The sequence below is a fragment of the Manis javanica genome, chromosome 2 (genome assembly GCF_040802235.1).
Source record: "Manis javanica isolate MJ-LG chromosome 2, MJ_LKY, whole genome shotgun sequence".
Lineage (NCBI taxonomy): Eukaryota > Metazoa > Chordata > Mammalia > Pholidota > Manidae > Manis > Manis javanica.
In genome coordinates, this window is record NC_133157.1 from 67,663,495 (window position 1) to 67,680,663 (window position 17,169).

General features: G+C 46.6%; 2 protein-coding genes across 4 annotated transcripts in view; one reads left to right on the forward strand and one right to left on the reverse strand.

The window, feature by feature from the left end:
• Positions 1–276: 276 nt before the first annotated feature.
• Positions 277–11,750, reverse strand: LOC118967057 (uncharacterized). The gene is made up of 3 exons (XM_036991120.2): positions 11,414–11,750; positions 8,407–8,719; positions 277–1,006 (listed from the first exon to the last, which is right to left on the reverse strand). The coding sequence occupies exons 1-3, from the start codon at positions 11,748–11,750 to the stop codon at positions 916–918; spliced, it is 741 nt and encodes a 246-aa protein (XP_036847015.1). The 3' UTR covers positions 277–915.
• MAMDC2 (MAM domain containing 2) overlaps positions 11,148–17,169 on the forward strand; it is a 134,210-nt gene continuing 128,188 nt past the window's right edge. For 2 of the 3 annotated variants that reach the window (XR_001851803.3, XM_017651262.3), the window contains exons 1-2: positions 11,148–11,652; positions 12,013–12,126. Coding sequence is in view for 2 of the 3 variants with exons in the window: in XM_017651262.3 (XP_017506751.3) it covers positions 11,619–11,652; positions 12,013–12,126 (148 nt within the window). In the remaining variant the exon portion in view is untranslated. The remainder of the gene's footprint in view (positions 11,653–12,012; positions 12,127–17,169) is intronic. The other variant, XM_017651261.3, reaches the window with a different exon arrangement.

Below are 17,169 nucleotides of genomic sequence, written 5' to 3' on the forward strand. Positions count from 1 at the left end.
GGTATTATGTTTAGTACGCATGGTGTGGGGGCTCTCAGGGAGAACAGTGTATCACAGAGAAGGGACATAGTGGATCTCTGACAACTTGCTGCACTGATGGACAGTGACTGCATTGGGGTATGGGGACTTGATAATATGGGTACATGTAGTAACCACATTGTTTATTTCATGTGAAACCTTCATAAAAGTGTATATCAAGCATACCTTAATAAAAAAAATTTAAAAATAAATAAAATAAAATAAAATAATAAAATAAAATAGTGTTCTGACCTTGTGTCTTGCCAATGGGTTTCAGTCCCCAGCAAGTTCACTGTGGATTCAGTGAGATGGAAAAAAACGACAGTGGAACGTTCTTGGTGTGAAAATGTTTATACCCAACTTTATTCCCACGGTGGCAGGTCAATTCCTAGAATCTCGTCCACTCAGAGCGAGTCTGCAGGCAGCAAGCCGGTCTCTGCCTCCCACCTCTCTGCCCCTGCAGCCATCTCAGCCTCTGTCCTCGCTGCTGCCATCACTCCAGCCACTGCTTTCCTGCAGCCATGCCGCCAGTCATCCAGAGCACTGGGCGGAGCTCTTTACCTAGAGTCAGTAACGACGTATTGCCCACATGTGTAGTGAGCAAGGTGACCAGGGCCAGGTGAGAATCCTGGCCACAGGAACCTTCACTTGCTCCACACCTTGTTTCTGGGATGCAGTATCATAATTTATCAGGTTGAGGATATTAATAATTGTTTTATTTTGAAGTTTTCTTTTCCTTTCATAGTTCACTTTTCCTCCAAGTTTTTCTCTGTTTGTAGTTCGTTTGATCTTTGTCTTGTATATTAGAGCATTCTTCAGCTGTCTGGTAATTCTTAGATGTCTACTCACATTTAATTGTGGAGCAAAGAAACTGATTGGAAGGTTGATGTGGCTGGGCTATTTGCTGGGGGAAACGTCAGTATCAGCGTGTTCAGGTACCTGGTTAGACTCCTTAGAGAGGACTCTTCTGTTCTTCTCATTCTTCTGCCTGGAGAAAAAAGGTCTTGTCATAACCATTCTGGAAGCTGAGTGGGTGAACAGAGCTTGAGGAAGGGTCTCAGCTTCCAGTGCCTACGCATTTGCTCATTCACCCTGGTTTCAGTGTGGTGCTCCTGTTTGTGATCCAGTCTGTGCTCTCCAAGTCCAGCCTACCTCTATCTTGCCCTTTCCAGAGAGCAAACATCCATTCTTTTTCTAGGGTAGTGTGATGGTTAGTTTTCTGCATAAACTTGACCAGCTAAGGGAGGCCCAGAGAGCTGGTAATATATTACTTCTGGGTGTATCTCTGGGGGCGTCTCCAGAAGAGATTAACATCTGAATCAGTAAAGTAGATTGCCCTCACCAATGTAGGTGGACATCATCCAAGCTGTTGAGGACCTGAATAGAACAAAACGGTGGAAGAAGGGTGAATTTACTCTGCTTGAGCTGAGACCTCCGGCTTCTCCTGCCCTCAGGCAACAGCACTCATGGTTCTCAGGCCTTTGAACTTGGAGCAGGCCTGACACCATTTGCTGCCCTGGTTATCAGGCCTTCAGGTTTGTGCTGGAGCTATATTACTGGCTTTCCTGGGCCTCCAGCTATAGATGGCAAATGGTGGAATGTCTCAGCCTCCATAATCATGTGAACCAACCCCTCATAATAAATCTATTTATATGTGCATATCCTATCATATATATTTATATATACTTCCGGAGAACCCTGACTAATACAGGTGGTAAGCACAAGTCATCTAATAGCATGGAATATAGAGGGAGTGTATGGAGCTGGTGCTTTTCAAAGAGCTTTTCTAATCATCCTTATTTTAAGCCACGCTCTTCACCCCCATGTCCAATCTTACCTCATATCACCATCACCTGGACCCTTGAAGATGTTGTGGAATAAACCGAGCCACCTTCAAATTTGACCTTCTTTGATCTACTTGGTCAGTTTTTATTTACTGGTCTCTCTAGCTCTGAAAGTTTGTGGTTGTCTCTTATCCCATTCTCCAAATCCTTAAGAGTTCATACATTTCTAAATAATGACTGTTCATTGTAGTTTTTAATTGGCTTCTGGGGAAGCAAGGATGACTGTATTCAATCTATCATCTTCACCCAGGATATTAATCTAGAAGCCCACCTCCAACTGAACCATTTTTTTAAACTGATATTTTTTAAAGACTTGGAGAATTGACATCTCATAGATCTATGCTGAAAAAAAAGTTACTAAAGGACACATTCCAAAAATAAGGAAACTGAGCCTTAGAGGGAAGGGTGGAATGCAGGAATCAATAGATTCGGGAACCTGTGGGGACCCAGATGGATAACACAAACAAGGCAACTGTTCCCTTCTGGAAGAATGTAGTGATGTCTTTGGCCTAGTATGGAAACTTAGCAGAGAGGTAGAAGGCAGCCCCTGCTGCAAGACGTTTCCACAGCTAGAGTGAAAGAAGCCATTTCAGTCCTATTACCTTGGTTTGGAATGAAGCCTAGAAGTGAGGGAACCTGTTTCCCCACATAACATTCCTGACCCCCACCACCATGAGATAAATTCTGTGAGTCCCTTGAGTTGGCTATTCACAAGTCTAATTCAAGCCTGCTGTGGGTGAGTGAATTAATAAACTTACCCATAATAAGGAAGATGTGGTATATATAATAGAATATTATTCAGCCATAGAAATAACAAAATCTTGGTATTTGGGACAACACAGATAGAACTGGACGGTTTATGCTAAATGAAATAAGTCAGAGAAAGACAAATACCATATAATTTCATATATATGGAATCTAAGAAAGAAAAGCACAAACAAAGAAAACCGAAGTAGACTCATAAACAGAGAACAAACTAGTGGTTGGTGGTTGTCATAGATGAGGGGACCAGAGGAATGAGCAAAGTGGTGAAGGGGATCAAGAGGTACAAATTTCCAATTATAAAATAAATAAGCTGCAGGGATGAAAAGCACAGCATAAGGAATATAGTAAAAGATACTGTAATAACTTTGTATGGTGACCAATAGTAACTACACTTACTGCCCTTGAGCATTTCATAATGTATATAATTGTTGAATCACAAAAAAATTTGTAAAGCTTTCCCATAACACAATAAATAAAAATAAGTGTATAAAGTTATAAAATTCATGATGAGAAAAGCAACCTTTTTAGTTTGGAAGGAGTTTTGTAGGCTTCCACAGTTTGGAAACAAGATGTCTCACTTAAAAATTGCTTTCTGCCTTTTTTTTCAGAAGACACTTTTATGAGACACAGACAGATTTACCCCTTGGGCTGTATCCAGGGACCAAGATCATTCCCTTCAGCCTCTAGAAACATAATCTGGTAAAAAGCTTCCTCATATATTCCACTCCATCTTGTTTGCTCTACCTCAAGTACCACCAAATAAGGATTCTTATTTTAATTCTGAAACAATTTGCTACATAACTATTTTTAATGTCCTAGTGGTTGGTACTTATAATGGTATCCACCCAGTAGTTTAGATTTTTCTTCTACTCTGGTAAAATATCAAACCTACGGTCTAACAATTATCCAATTTACATTTCTAGTTTCTGCACCCTCCCACCTAAACACAGGATACTTTATGAAAAGCTATTTTGATGGATTCACTCCACCACCAATTTCAACCAGAAGCCTGGACTTGTGAAAAACATGAATTGATAGAAAATTAGTATTTATATAGTGCTTACAGAGCATCAGCCACTCTTTTGACTACTCAAACAATATAAACTAAGGCTCATTACCACCCTGTGAGATAGGCACTATTATTCTCATTATATAAAAGAGGAAACTGAGGCACAGTGAGGCTCGACAATGTGCTCTAGCTTCCAAGACAGTAGGTGGCAGAGCTAGAAATTGAACCCCTCTAGTCTGGCTCCAGAATCCATGGTCTCAGTGAGAAAATATATTGCCCGTTCTGACATAAGACTCTTTTACTCTTTTTACACAGCTTTTTTTTTCTATTAACAGTCATAGTACTTAATTTTGTTGATGATGGAAGGATTAAGCCAGTGCATTCTTAACCCTGGTTTAGTAGAATCACTATGGAGAGTTTTTAGGAAATATCAGTGCTTTGCTTCTATCCCAGAAATGGTGATTTAGTTGGTCTGATAGGGTCCAACCTTTGTATTAAAAAGAAACCACCCCGCAGATGGTTCTAACGTGCAGCTGTTAACTGTGATTCACCAGATTAGCTCACTGAGACATCTTGGCAATGCTTGCTGGTAGCATGTCTTCATTCACATCAATTACCTGGGCCTCCGATACTTGGAAAATTTGAGAGAATTTGTGTCATTTAACATCTTTAAATCCCCAGTGTTTTAGGCCTTTGCATTTCAAGCTTCCAGATAAGTGGTAATAGCATGAACTGGCTTCTTTTCAACAATGTGTCTTTGTACCCCATACATACCTGTGTGCATTGCATGCACACATGTACACCTCTCCTGTGCCTGTTCAGAGCTGACATTTACTGTTCCCCTCCCAGTTGGTATCCATTCTGTCTCTCAGTACCTAGGCCTTCCTGGTTGTGAATATCACACTGTTCCTGTTCAATTTAGATCAAGTCATATAATTTAATTAACACATTAATAATGTTGAGGTCTCACTGCCCTTTGGGAGAATAACTTCTGGTTGCAGAATGAATTATTCTTCCTCTTCTTTCCCAGGTGCCAGCAGTCAAACAAACTTGCAGAGGAGAAAGCACAACACCTGTGTTTAGCCCGAGTTGACCATGGGCCTCCCCAGTCTCTGGATCCCCCTTAACCATAAGTAAAATCCCAATTCCTTAAGGTCACTCAGCTCCAGCAGGTAAGGTGGAGCCTTAACCCCAGGACTGGGGTGATGGTTCAGGGATAAGCATATATTATGCAAACCAGCCTGTGACTGCAGCTCCGCCACATGCACCAAACCCGGGATGCCAAAGGGCAGGAGGTCTGCAGCCAAGTGGGACATGACACTGCTCACCTGCTCTTTTTATTGCTGCCATAGAGCTCTTGGTGGCCAGTGTTTGGTAGAGATAGGGGAACAGATCTTTCTGGATGCCGAACAGCTCAGCCTTTCTCCTGGATCCAGACTGGAGTCTGTGGGCCTGGGCTGGAACAGGTGCAGTGGCAGGATGCAGGCTGTTTCACCATCTGTTTCACTCCAACGCTCAAGTCCTGGTGCCTCTTCCAGAGGCTGAGCTCTCTCCCTGAAGCCTCCTCCACCACTCATGAAAGTGCTTCTGAGAGCTTCCCTCACCTCCCAATTTGCCTAGAGTGCTGCTCTGCCCCCAGAAAGCCTCCTCTAACTTTCTGACCACACTGTTGCCCCTCCTCTGATCAGCTCTGAGCTCAGAGGACGTCTGTGTAGCTCATTCATTCCCAGAAATAACCCCTAGGTGACCTACAGTTTAGATTTAGTTGTTTTTCTTCTAATCTACAACCTAAGCAGACCTCCAGGCTGTGTGTACTAACAAGGGTATGCTATTCCTTAGCCTCTCCTACAACAAGCATTTATTGAGCACCTACAGCTAGCTCACGGGTGCACAGGAGTAGACACAAAGACAAAGCAGACATAGTCTCTGCCCTTGACACTGCAGCTTCCACTGAAGATAACAGAGACGTAAACAAATCATTGCAATACAACATAATACATATTGCAGCTTAGTACAGCCAAGCACAGACCCGCAGGAGGGGACACTTGAACTGGATCTTGAGAAATGAGTAAGAGTGTGTTAATTTCCTTGGGCTGCACACATAGCACCACAAGCTTGGTGGCTTAAACAACAGGACTTTCAGTTCTGGAGACAAGAAATCCAAAATCAAGATGTCAGCAAGGATGGTTCTCCCAAGGGCTTTGAAAGAGAATCAGTTCCATGCCTCCAACCTAGCTTTATGGTTTGCTGGCCATCTGATGCATCCTATGGCTTGTAGAAGGACTACCCTGATCTCTGCCTTCATCTTGTGTGTTTGTGTCCAAATTTTCCCTTTTTGTAAAGCCGCTAGTCATATTGCATTAGGTGCCCACTTAAGGGTGACCTCATCTTAACTAATTACCATCACAATGACCCTGTTTCCCAATAAAGTCATCTTTTAAGATGCTGGGGGCTAGGACTTGAACATATAAATTTGGGTGTGGGGGTGGGGACAGAAATCAACCCATAATAAGGAGTTTACCAGCTGGAGAAGGGGAGGAAGGCATTTTGATTTAGAATGGAAAGAAGAGAATGAAAGAACGTAAGGAGTGGACAAAAGGATGGGCATGGAAAGGCAAGTGGCCAGCGGGGGAGGGGGACGGATGGATGCAGGACAGAGAGATCAGTTCGACTCTGATCACAGAAGGCTTTTTCTGCTGTTCTTGGGGTATGAATGCCTTCCTGGGGCAGAGAGAAACTCAACTAGGGGTAGAGGAGGGAGGTGGGGGATCTGAGAACAGGACATTTCAGAGTGTCTGCTCCAACCTTTCCTGCAGTGGAAGTAGAGAGAGGTCAAGAGGGCTTTGACGGTAACTAGAGTTGGGTTCACATCCTGGCCCTGTACCCTTGGGCAAGTCACTTAAAATCTTCCATCCTAGTTTCTTCTCCTATAAATTGACCTTGAAACCATCTGGCACATCATTAACAAAAGGTGGAAGCGTCATCACTGTGATGAATCAGCCTGGGGAACTTTGACTTAAAAAGAGTATTGAAAGGTTGCAATCACACCATAGCAAAGGACATCTGACTCCAAGTGAGAATTCAGAGTAAACTGATGGAGAAAAGATTAATGATTGAAAGTATCTATTACAGTATTTATTTCCTTTTAAATCCTCACTCTAAAAGAAGTATCTTCTTTCCCAGTTCAGATCACTTGAGTATGGTAGTTTGAACAGTGGGGCATGCATGTATTTTGTAATAAAAGAAGATTTATTGAAGAACTGGTTAACCTTGGGTCTCAGTCCCTCACAGTGGATGATTCAGACCCACAGGGACACATGACTGTCCCTCAGGGGTAAGAGGCAGCTGGTGCTGGACAGGAACCCAGGGACACCACCGGCCAGGGCAGAGCCCCCAGACACCTCCTGCTGGAATGCAGGGTCACTGGCAGGACAAGCCACAGAGCCTGGAATTTTTTTACCAGCTCATTTTCAACCTGATAGCGTGCAATGAGTAGAGGCATGTCGGTGTGTGAGTGGAGAGCGAGAGAGAACATGAGAGCAACATAGCACAACACCAACTGTGGCATGAGAGTGAGGGGCAGATGCGAGCTCCAGACAGAGTGCATTGCAGAGACCAGAGAGAGCCAGACAGCTAGACAGAGCCAGAGACAGAGAGACAAAGAACAATGGAGACAGGGAGAGCCAGACAAAAATCCAGAGCAGAGATAGTATTTGGGCATAGGTCCAGGAGACCCAGGACACAAGAGAGGGGGAAAAAGAGCTACATAGCTTTAAAACATAATATATAATAGAAAACAACCAAAGTATAATTACTATAGAATATGAATAGCCTTTCGTTTGTGCAGGACTTAGAGTATACAAAGCCCTTTCCACGTGCCCAAGTACCGGCCAGTGAGGAGGCAAGCTAATGACTTCTCACCCTGTCCCTGCCACTCAGAGACATGTGACCTTGGCTAAGAGTCACTTGGACTCTCCCTGGCTCAGTTTTCTCTTCTATAGAATGGCACCGGTCACCTGTACCTGGCTACCCCCTCTGGAAGGGTGTGATGAGGCATCCCCTTCTCCATCTCCATCGTTCGGTCTTACTGCTGCAAACGGGAGTGCAAGAACTGAATTTGGCCTCCCACCAGTTTTATTCTATGCCTACAGGGACTTAAATGTATTCTGTTTTTGGTCATGGCCAGCATTTGAAAATAAGGAGTTATTAATATATATCTAGACATTGGGCTTCTTAACAAAAGTGGGCAGAATGGGCATTGCTGGTCCCCTACCCCACCATGGCGGCTCTCCCTCAAGCTGCTGCCCCTGACGCCCTTACCTGGGCATGCTCGCTGTGGTTCACCACAGACCCCATCACTCCCTATTGTGTCTGCCTTGCTTCATTCATTTATGTTACTCTCATGGCCCGTGGAGTTTTTACATTTGAAGCTTTGTGGTCTGTCTCATCAGTGTGATTTAGTGACATGATCTTTTCAGGGGTCAATCTCTTGTCTCTGAGGCAGAGAATGGGTCTTGTCCACTACTGAATTACCAGCCCTGAGCACAGTGCCTGGCACATAGTAGGTCCTCAGGAAATGTTTGCTGAACTTACCATTATATGGCACTGCGTGAGAATGACAAGAAAGGAGAGAGCGGGCTGAAGGGGAAGAGGGTGGGGAAGGCAGCCCGGGAGCTCGGCCCAGCGTGGGCCATGCGGGCAAGGGCACCTCCTAAGCCCTGGGTTCTGCATCGCTCCCCACAGATGCGCTTGTCCCCTCCAGTGCCTCACCTGGCGATGAGAAGAAACTGGCCAGAGGGTGGTACAGGCTCCTGCAAGTGGCACCAGTGTTTCACCTTCCTCTCTTTTGCCCAGGAAGTTAGAAGCAAGAAGCCCAGAAAGATCTCCAGGGGCAACAGCAAGCAGGACCCATGGCCAAGGGCCACTGGGGGGCAGCGGGGATGACCCGCCAGGCTCTGTGGGAGGCGCCGTGTGGGTGCCCACAGTGCCAGCAGGTCACTCTGCCCACAGCGTGTGGTGGCAGCCCTCGTCAGGAGAGAAAATGTGTCCATCTCCATGTTGTCTGTTCCTTCTCTTCTGTCTCCTGTTAGGACATTTATCGGTGCTGTAGGGTCCCCCTCATAACCCAGGATGATCTTATCTCAGAATCCCTAACTGAGTTACATTTGCATAGCTCCTTTTCCGAATAAGGTTGCACTTACAAGTTCTGGGATTAAACATATCTGCCTGGGGGCAACTATTCCTCCCAGTACAATACCCAATGTTTAGAGTGCTTTCTATAAATCTGAACTGTTAGTGTATTATTTAATCATTTGATTCAGTTAAACATCAGAGTAGCGATTCGTGGGTAGTTCCTGCCTTGGGGCCTGGTGCTATTTTCCCAAGTGATGGGGCAGTGTGTGACCATGTGACCCCATGAGCATTAACCAAAGGAAGGGGGTTGACACACACATTTTCTAGATTTTCTGGATTCCCTGCTTGGCCCTCACCAATATCCCTTCGCTTCTTTGCAAAACGTGTGGTGAATGCTGATAGGTCTTCATGATAAATGTTATTTATTGTTATTAGCTATTAACTGAGGCAAAGCATACAAACACACCAACACTAAACAAATTTTAGATCATTTGAGTTACTGTTTATAGAACACCCATGAGAATTTGTCCAACTTATTTTCGAAGGATCCAGGAGCTTTTTTCTTACTAGAGAGAAGGTCATTAAATTTTCTAATACTGAAGGTGACATCTGAGTTGAGACCTGGAGGCAAGGTGGGTATGAGTTGTGTGGCTCTCCCGGGAAGAGCAATCCAAGCAGAAGAAGCAGCCAGTGCAAAGTCCTGAGAGAACAGCTAGATTGTGTCTGGGGACCAGCTGTGGTCCATGTGGCTGGAGATGAGTTGCAGGGCAAATGAGGACAGAAATACAAGGATGGGGGAAGGTCATGTAGGCCTTAACAGGTCTTTGTGAAGACACCGTATTTTGCTTGATGTTTTTTGGAAATCAGGATACTGGAGCCCAGGAATTGCATGGCTCAATTTTTATATTAAAAGGATGTTCCTGAATAACTGATAAGAATGAAGTAGAGACGCACACGGCAGAAGAGGCAGGGAGACCGCCGTGAGGAGGCTGCTGCAGTACTCCTGGCTAGCAACGAGGGCGATTTAGACCAGGGCAGTCATCAAGAGTAAGGAGCATGGGTAGTACCTGCTGTATTTTGAATCCTCAAGTGCCAGAATTGGTAATATAATAATAATAAGAGAAGAGTCATGATAACTCTAAACGTTTTTGTCCTGAGGCAACTGGAGGAGAAAGATTCCTGCAAGTGAGATGGAGAGGATGCAGGGGAGAGGCAGGTATGGGAAGGAATAGAGGTGTTCATGTTGGGACCTGTGAAGTATGAGATAGCTCGTAAGCATCCAAGTGAAAATGTTGAGGTGGCAGTGAGACAGAAGAGTCTGGCGTTAGTGAGAAGTCTGGGCTAGAAATATGAATTTGGGAGTCATCAGGCGATAGTTGGTGTTTCAACCTATGAGACTAGATGAATCCCTGAGGGTGTGAGTAGCGACAGAAACAGGAGGTACAAGGACCGAACTTGGAGGCACTCCAGCGTTCAGGGGTCAGAGAGACAAATATAAACAGCAGAGGAGACTGAGAAGGAGATGCTGGTGAAGGACAAGGAAAACCGGGAGCATCTGGAAATCAGGTGAAGACATGTGAACAGGGTTTTGATGGTGGAACAGGAGTTTATTAGGGCAGTGATCCACAAAGCATGGTCCTAGACTAGCAGCATCAGCATCTGGAAGCTCCCTAGGAATGTGCAGAATCTCAGGCCCCAACCTACATCACTGGATCAGACACTTGGATGGTAGGGCTTTCTAAGGGATTCTGATGCACCCTCAAGTTTGGGAACCACTGACCTAGGCATAAATTCGCCTGCACAAAATTGTGAAGAGCATTAAGAAGGAAACACCTCCACCAACTCTTTCTTTCCTGGAAGAGAGTATTTTCACAAATTTACTTAATGCTCAAAAAAACAATTTGGACGTCATATCTCATCCAAAAAAACAAATGGGTGCCTCATAGTAATTCCCTCCCTGATACCCCCACCCCACCCCCCACATCCCAATTTAGAATCCTTCTACTAATTTATCATGGCTCTTTGGAGAAGAGGAATGCCCCCATTTCACCGGACAGAGGGAATGCTGAGCACCAGGCATGCCAGACATTCCACTGCTAAAAAAAGGGGAGTGGTATTCTAGGTTAGCTATTACTGGGCCATAAACACTGAAACTCCTGAGATATAATGCTTATTCATGCAACGGTTTCCAAAAGTTCTTCTAGGTTTTTCTAGGAGAATTCCACCACTTCCACTCTGGGGAGAAGTTAAAAATTAGGGCTAGCCCTGAAGGACTGGCATGCCAGATGAAGGGAGACTATCCCCAGAAATAAGCTGGTTCCCACAGCGGATGGGCGGGGCGGGGCGCCTCCAGTCCCAACCCAGCGGAGGCGCTCCTGGAAGCCTGCCCCCTCCAGCTGTCTGCAAGGGGTCTGGTCCCAAGCTTTAAAACCCCGGGCCCGGGCACTGCATCCCGACCTCTCCTCTCCCAGCCGCAGCCGTATCCCGACCTCTCCTCTCCGGGCCAGTCCTGGCTGGCTTTTCAAAAGCGTGCAATTGTCTCCTCCCGCCCAGCCCCATCCTCGCCCAGGACCAGCTGTGCGGCGGCAGCTTCACTTAGGACTCGATTTGATCCGTGGCTGCAGCAGAACGCGCGCTTGCTCACCATTTAAGCACCTTTCAGCTTTCTGCTCAGCTCCCGGAGCCGCTTTGCAAAGTCGGGCAGCTCCAAGTGCACGCTTTGCCTCTGGACTTCTCCCGCCCGCGTCCCCAGCACCCCCGCCTCCTACGCTCCCTTCCACCAGGAGCAGCGCGTCCCAGCGGGCTGGCAGCTTGCACCCTTTTCCGGTCCTCCTCCCCAAAGCGTGACCATGCTGGTAAGAAGCGTCCTCCTGGCGGTGCAAGGTAAGGCCAAGACCCCTGGGACCCCTGGGGAGCGCTCTCCTGACCCGCTCCCGCTCCCTGCCCGGGTGGCCCGCCTCGCCGTCCTGGCCTGGGGCCATCTGAGGGCTCCTCCAGAACCTCCTCAGCCGCTAACTCCCTCCCCAAGCCTCGTGTGCGGTGGCGATGGGGGTGCGTGTAGGGAGGGTCTGGCAGTGGAAGCTCCGGTGAGAGGGGGGCGCAGGGAACAGTAGTGCACACGTCTCCCGCCCCCTCCGCGCTCCTTCCCCCCCTCTTTCCCCAGGTAGTCCCCCACGGGAGCCCCGAGTTGGTGCAGGAACTCCCATGCCCGAGCCCAAACTGAAACTTGCTTTGTGCCTGCAGCCGTGCAGCTTGTGGGTGCCCTGGACCTACCCGATGGGTCCTGCACCTTTGAAGAGAGCACCTGTGGATTTGACTCGGTGTTCGAGTTCCTGCCCTGGATTTTAAATGAGGAAGGTAAGGAAGGGCTCAGCCTACAGGCCAGAGGTGAATTTCCTCCTTGCTGTTGGCTCTTTCAAGTGGGTAATGTTATCTTGGGGTAAATCCCTTCCGGAGGAAAAGTGTGAGTCATGCAGCCTCCTTCCAACCTTCAGCTGTGCTGTGCGGGTGCCCTGGAAAGAGATGGGGGTGGGGGCGCCCTTTGTTTACCTGGCCTTTGGGTAGAATCTCTGAGATTTTGTCCCTCCCCCTCAGCACTCCTCAATGACAGGGAGAAAGGGGGCCCAGTTAATGATTGTCACCCACCAGCTATGTGTCTCCTGCTCCTCAGCCACTCTGGTCCTTAGTAGACACTTCTGTGAACTGGGAAAGTGGGATGGGGCTCTTCCCACCCTGCAGGCATGGTTCTGTAGCTCTGGGATGAGACCTCAGTGCTAAGTAAGACCTGTGGGCCTGGCAGTGTTTTGTGGCATGACTTCATCCTCATACTACTGTTGTATTTACAATCCAGTACTTGGCAAAAAAAAGTCCGTGACCATGTGCCTGAGGTCACAGCTGGCCAGCGATGGTCACTCTCACCACTACATATGGTTTGGGTTCTGGTGGCCAATTTTAAATGCAGGTCTTCAGATACCTCTTCTTACCCTTCATTTATATGGGAAAGAGTCAGTAGTTCTCCAGGGCCCACCAGCAAGTGCTGGGCATTCCCTCCTTCCTCTCTCTCTCCCCTGTGTCAGCCCATTGAGAAGCATGATGCCACAAGCCATTCAGACTAGAAAATAGCCTCCTTATAAAACTGTGGTGCATAAAGGCGATCAGCTAGTCTTCCCCTCGTTGTTGTCCGTAAGCCCCAAATCATCCAAATCATCCAAATCATCCAAGCTGGCTCCCTGGGGGAGGGTAGAGCCCAGAACCCCTGGGTAGCAGGTGTGAACTGTCATCACAGCTTATTAAGTGCCAGGCTTCTGTTTGGGGCTTTGCATACATTAGCTTCTCTGATGGTCAGAGGAGGGAATCTCAGAATATTCAAATGGCTGGCCCATGTCACATAGGGTCAGTCAGTTGGCCAGCCCTGTGCTGTCCTGTTAGGGGAGGAAACAGGAGGGAACCAGTTCAGTGGTAAACTTTATTTATTGCCAATAATTGCCAAGTCTTGACTGCAGTTTACTTAGGGGTAGCTGAGAGAAAGCAGTTCCTGGTTTATTATCTGAGAGCTTTCTGCCTTGCCGGTGGATGGCCTGAGGAGAGTCTCTTTCATCTCACCACCCCACCCTTTGTCCTGTTCCTATTGTGTATGAAGCATTTTGAGAGATGGCCTGACAGGTCTAGGGACTGGTTTTGAAGATTCTTCTTCTCCAGCGCTGGACTTCTCAGAGGTTAGCTGCATTGCAGTCACCTGGTGGGCATGTTAAGACACAAATTGCTGGGCCCCACCCCCTGGGTCTCAGATTCAGTGGTTCTGGAGTGGGGCCGTCCTAACAGGTTCCCAAGCACAATTGCTGCTGCTCTGGAGACCAACTTTGACAAACACTGACCTTCAGAACGTGTGTTCGTAGATGTGCACACACATGCCCTGAGCTGGTGGCCCCTAGTAGGGTTGAGACCAGCGTACAAGGGCTACTTGCATGACCCTGAGAGCAAAAACCTCCTGTGTTCTAAACACCTCTCTTGCCTCACCCCAGTCCTGGCCCTGAGGAAGGGAAATCAACATCACCCCTTAAATCCAGGAGCCTCAGTCTCTGAGCACACACCACTGGCCCTCCATCAGGACGGTCGGCCCCTCACAGCCTGCTCCTGGGTCAGTGGACATGCCCCAGCCTGCTGAGCTCAACTGCCTCCCTGACCCACAGGAAGTGCTCTCTGCAGGGCTGGCGGTTAAAAAGTGCCCCTTCAGGGGACACAGGAAGATGCTTATGGGAAAAGGTGATTATGGTTTAACAGTATAATGAAAGCATTGTTGCTTTCTATTTTGCTTTCTTTCTGAACTTCTAACAGTTACTGCTTGCTGGCTCAGGACTGGGACTACTGGCTTGGCTGGGGAAAGTTAATTCATTCTCCTCTGGGCACCCACAGAGCAGGCAGGTCAGGCTTCTGTCATTAGAAATCAAGTTTTTCAAAGGCCAGAGCTTGGACCTAACAGTTCACTCTAGAGGGGCAGTGAAGTAGGTGTGTGTCAATTGCTGCGGTTGCCTGCTGAGAAGCCATCACTGAGAATTTCTGTTATAAACCCATTTCTGGGTTGATAAATTAAAGATAATAAAATTGTCCCAGGCTGAAATTTGGTAAGCTGTCCACAAGCCTCTGCAAATTTACTTTATCTTCCTGCAGAAACCCTTTGAAACTGGTTTCAATCACCTGTGTGTGTTGGATCCACTGTAGAATGTTGTATGTTTCAGAGACTTCTGCCCACAGGTATTTGGAACACAAATGGCCCTTTGTATATGTGGTCAGTAGGTTAATTTACAGTGGAGAGAACAAAGCTAAAGACTAGTGGCAGAGTTAAATGGGGAAACGAATCTGCAAATTAGAATTTCATCACAGGAAGATCAAATCTGGGAGTGGTTGCATGAATCTGCTTATGTCTCAAAATATCTCCCCAGCTGCCCTAAACGGTGTGTGAGGTCTACTGATTTTGGGTTTTTTTAGAGTATTAAATCTCTAAGAATCTCCAGTTACAGTTCCACTGTCCCTAGTCCATGGCCGTTTTGAAATTTACTTAATCTCCCATGGGTGCAGAATGGGTGAGGTGGGAGCTGGTGTTTCCTTGGTTGTGCGATGGAGGCACCCCAGGGGTAGCGGGGCGGCACTAATGCAGGTGACTGAGCACTGCAACCAGCCTCGTCTACTTTCTGGTTTTGCTAATGGTTGCCCTGTTTTCTTGATTCCCCTCAACACTTTTTGTAGGATATTTTTATTTTCCCTAACTTATCGAGAGAAGTGAGATTATGTTAGATTCAAATTGGAACTCACATCTAAATTTTAGGTTCAAATTAAATCCAAGAAAGAAGAGATTCATTTTATCCTATAAAACTCTTCTTTATCAAAGAATATTGGAACCCCTTTGAACAATAGTCCTCTGCTGAAATGGAGTTTGTTGTTTCCATCTCCCCAGTGCCAGCTGTGGGGGCAGAAGCCCTTTGGCTGAGGATTATTGGAGGTTATAAACTTGACCTCATGCCGGAAGAGTTATAATTCAAATTAGTCACTGGGTAGATGTTTTGGACACCCTGGCTTAGCACCTTTAACCTAACTATGAAAAAGCCATTGGAGGGGTGAGAAACAGAGGTGGGGTAAAAACCCAATCTACGTACTGCTCCTTAATTGGAAGTTTGGAATTCTAAGCCCCTTGGGGGAGGAAGGTAGATACACATCAAGTTATGTGTCAGGTTAAAAGAAGGTAAGAAAAGCAAATTCAAAGCACTTGCAGTAGGGAATGCATTTTTTTCTACAACAATGAGGGTCAGAGCTTATGAAATTGCCTAATACAGGAAAAATTTGGATGGCATTTGTACCTCAGAGCAAATGATGGTATCTGAGGCAGGGAGGACAGTCCCAGGTTTGGCATACACAGGGGTGGGGAGGGCGTGGTGGAGTGTTGAAATCCCATCCTAAGTACATGCACATGGTGTTCTGACACCCTTTCTCCACCCAGACCCATTCCTTCTCTCTTAAGGACACTTTAGGTTACTTGACTATCTGAGTTTCAGTTCTGCATTCAGTCATGCGCCAATTATTAACAGTGGTAAATCCCGCCTGTTATGTCAGCCAGAGCCAAAGTCTGTCTAGGGGTCTTTCTTGGGAGAGGAGCTCCAGTCCTCGCTTCCTATGGACTAGTCTTTTCCCTACTCTGGGGGCTGGCTCAGCATCCCACCTGAACACCACATGATCATAAGGCAGTTCTGACCCATCTGGGCCTGCACGAACCCCCATCGCCTCTGCTCAGTGGTCCCTGGTGCCCTCTCAGCAAAAACACAGCCCCCATGTGGTGTTTAGGCTGGAGAGCAGCACAAGTCTAGGGGGGGCGCCTGGATGTCTCTCAGAGGGATACTCACCCCAGAAAGTTGTTCCTACGTATCTCGTGGCATTCCCTCAGGCACTGTGGCTATTGCTGCTGTCGGGTTGAGCATGGCTGTTGTGTGCTGTGTCTGAGCCTGGCTTTGGCTTGTGCTCTGGCTCTGCCAGGGATTCTAGATCCTGGAGATGGGCCTTAGAGCCCTGGGACAAACTCCTCATTTTACGGGGCCCCAGACCAGCTACCAGTCATGGTCATGGACCAAGGCAGGGGCAGCCCTGGGCTGGGCCTCATTTCCTCAGCTCTCTACCTGTCTGTCCCCAGCACTGCTGTCCCTCTCCTAACATCCCTGTCCCCACTGGCTCCTGGACCCTGGAGCTTTGGTGTATTAATCATAACAAGTTGGAAACTTTTCCTCAGCCATCTAATCATATTTCCTACATATGGAAGAATATAGGTTCCACAGGCACAGTTCTCTGGGCCTTCCAGATCCACAGAACACTACATTTTATGCTTTATCATGCATTTACTCATTCTTTCATATGTGTAGGGGTTCCACCTATCTGTAATCTTTAGCATATAGAAAAGGGCCTGGTGCATAGTAGATACTCAATAAATATTTGTTGAATGAATTAATTTGCTGAATGAATAAATCCAATATTATGGGATGTTTAAAAAGTTCTTACGCATTTTTTGTGTGTTCCTGGTTCATTTTGCACCTTTAAAGGCAATCTATTATAATGAGAAACAATTTAAGCCCAGTGGTTAATATGAATTCTGGAGATGAACAGCTTGGATTAGGATCCAGGCTCTGCCTTTTCATGCCTTGAGCAAGTTATTTAATCTCTCTGTGTCCCAATTTCCTTGGATATAAAAATGAAGATAATAAATGTACCTATCTTACAAGATTGCTATGAAGATTAAGTGCATCAATACATTTAACACATGGTGAGCACTTCATACATGCAACCTGGTGTTATTCTTCCTCTCAGTATTCCTAGATTTCTACTTTACTGAACATGATTTCTTCCATTCAGACAGCTTTCTAA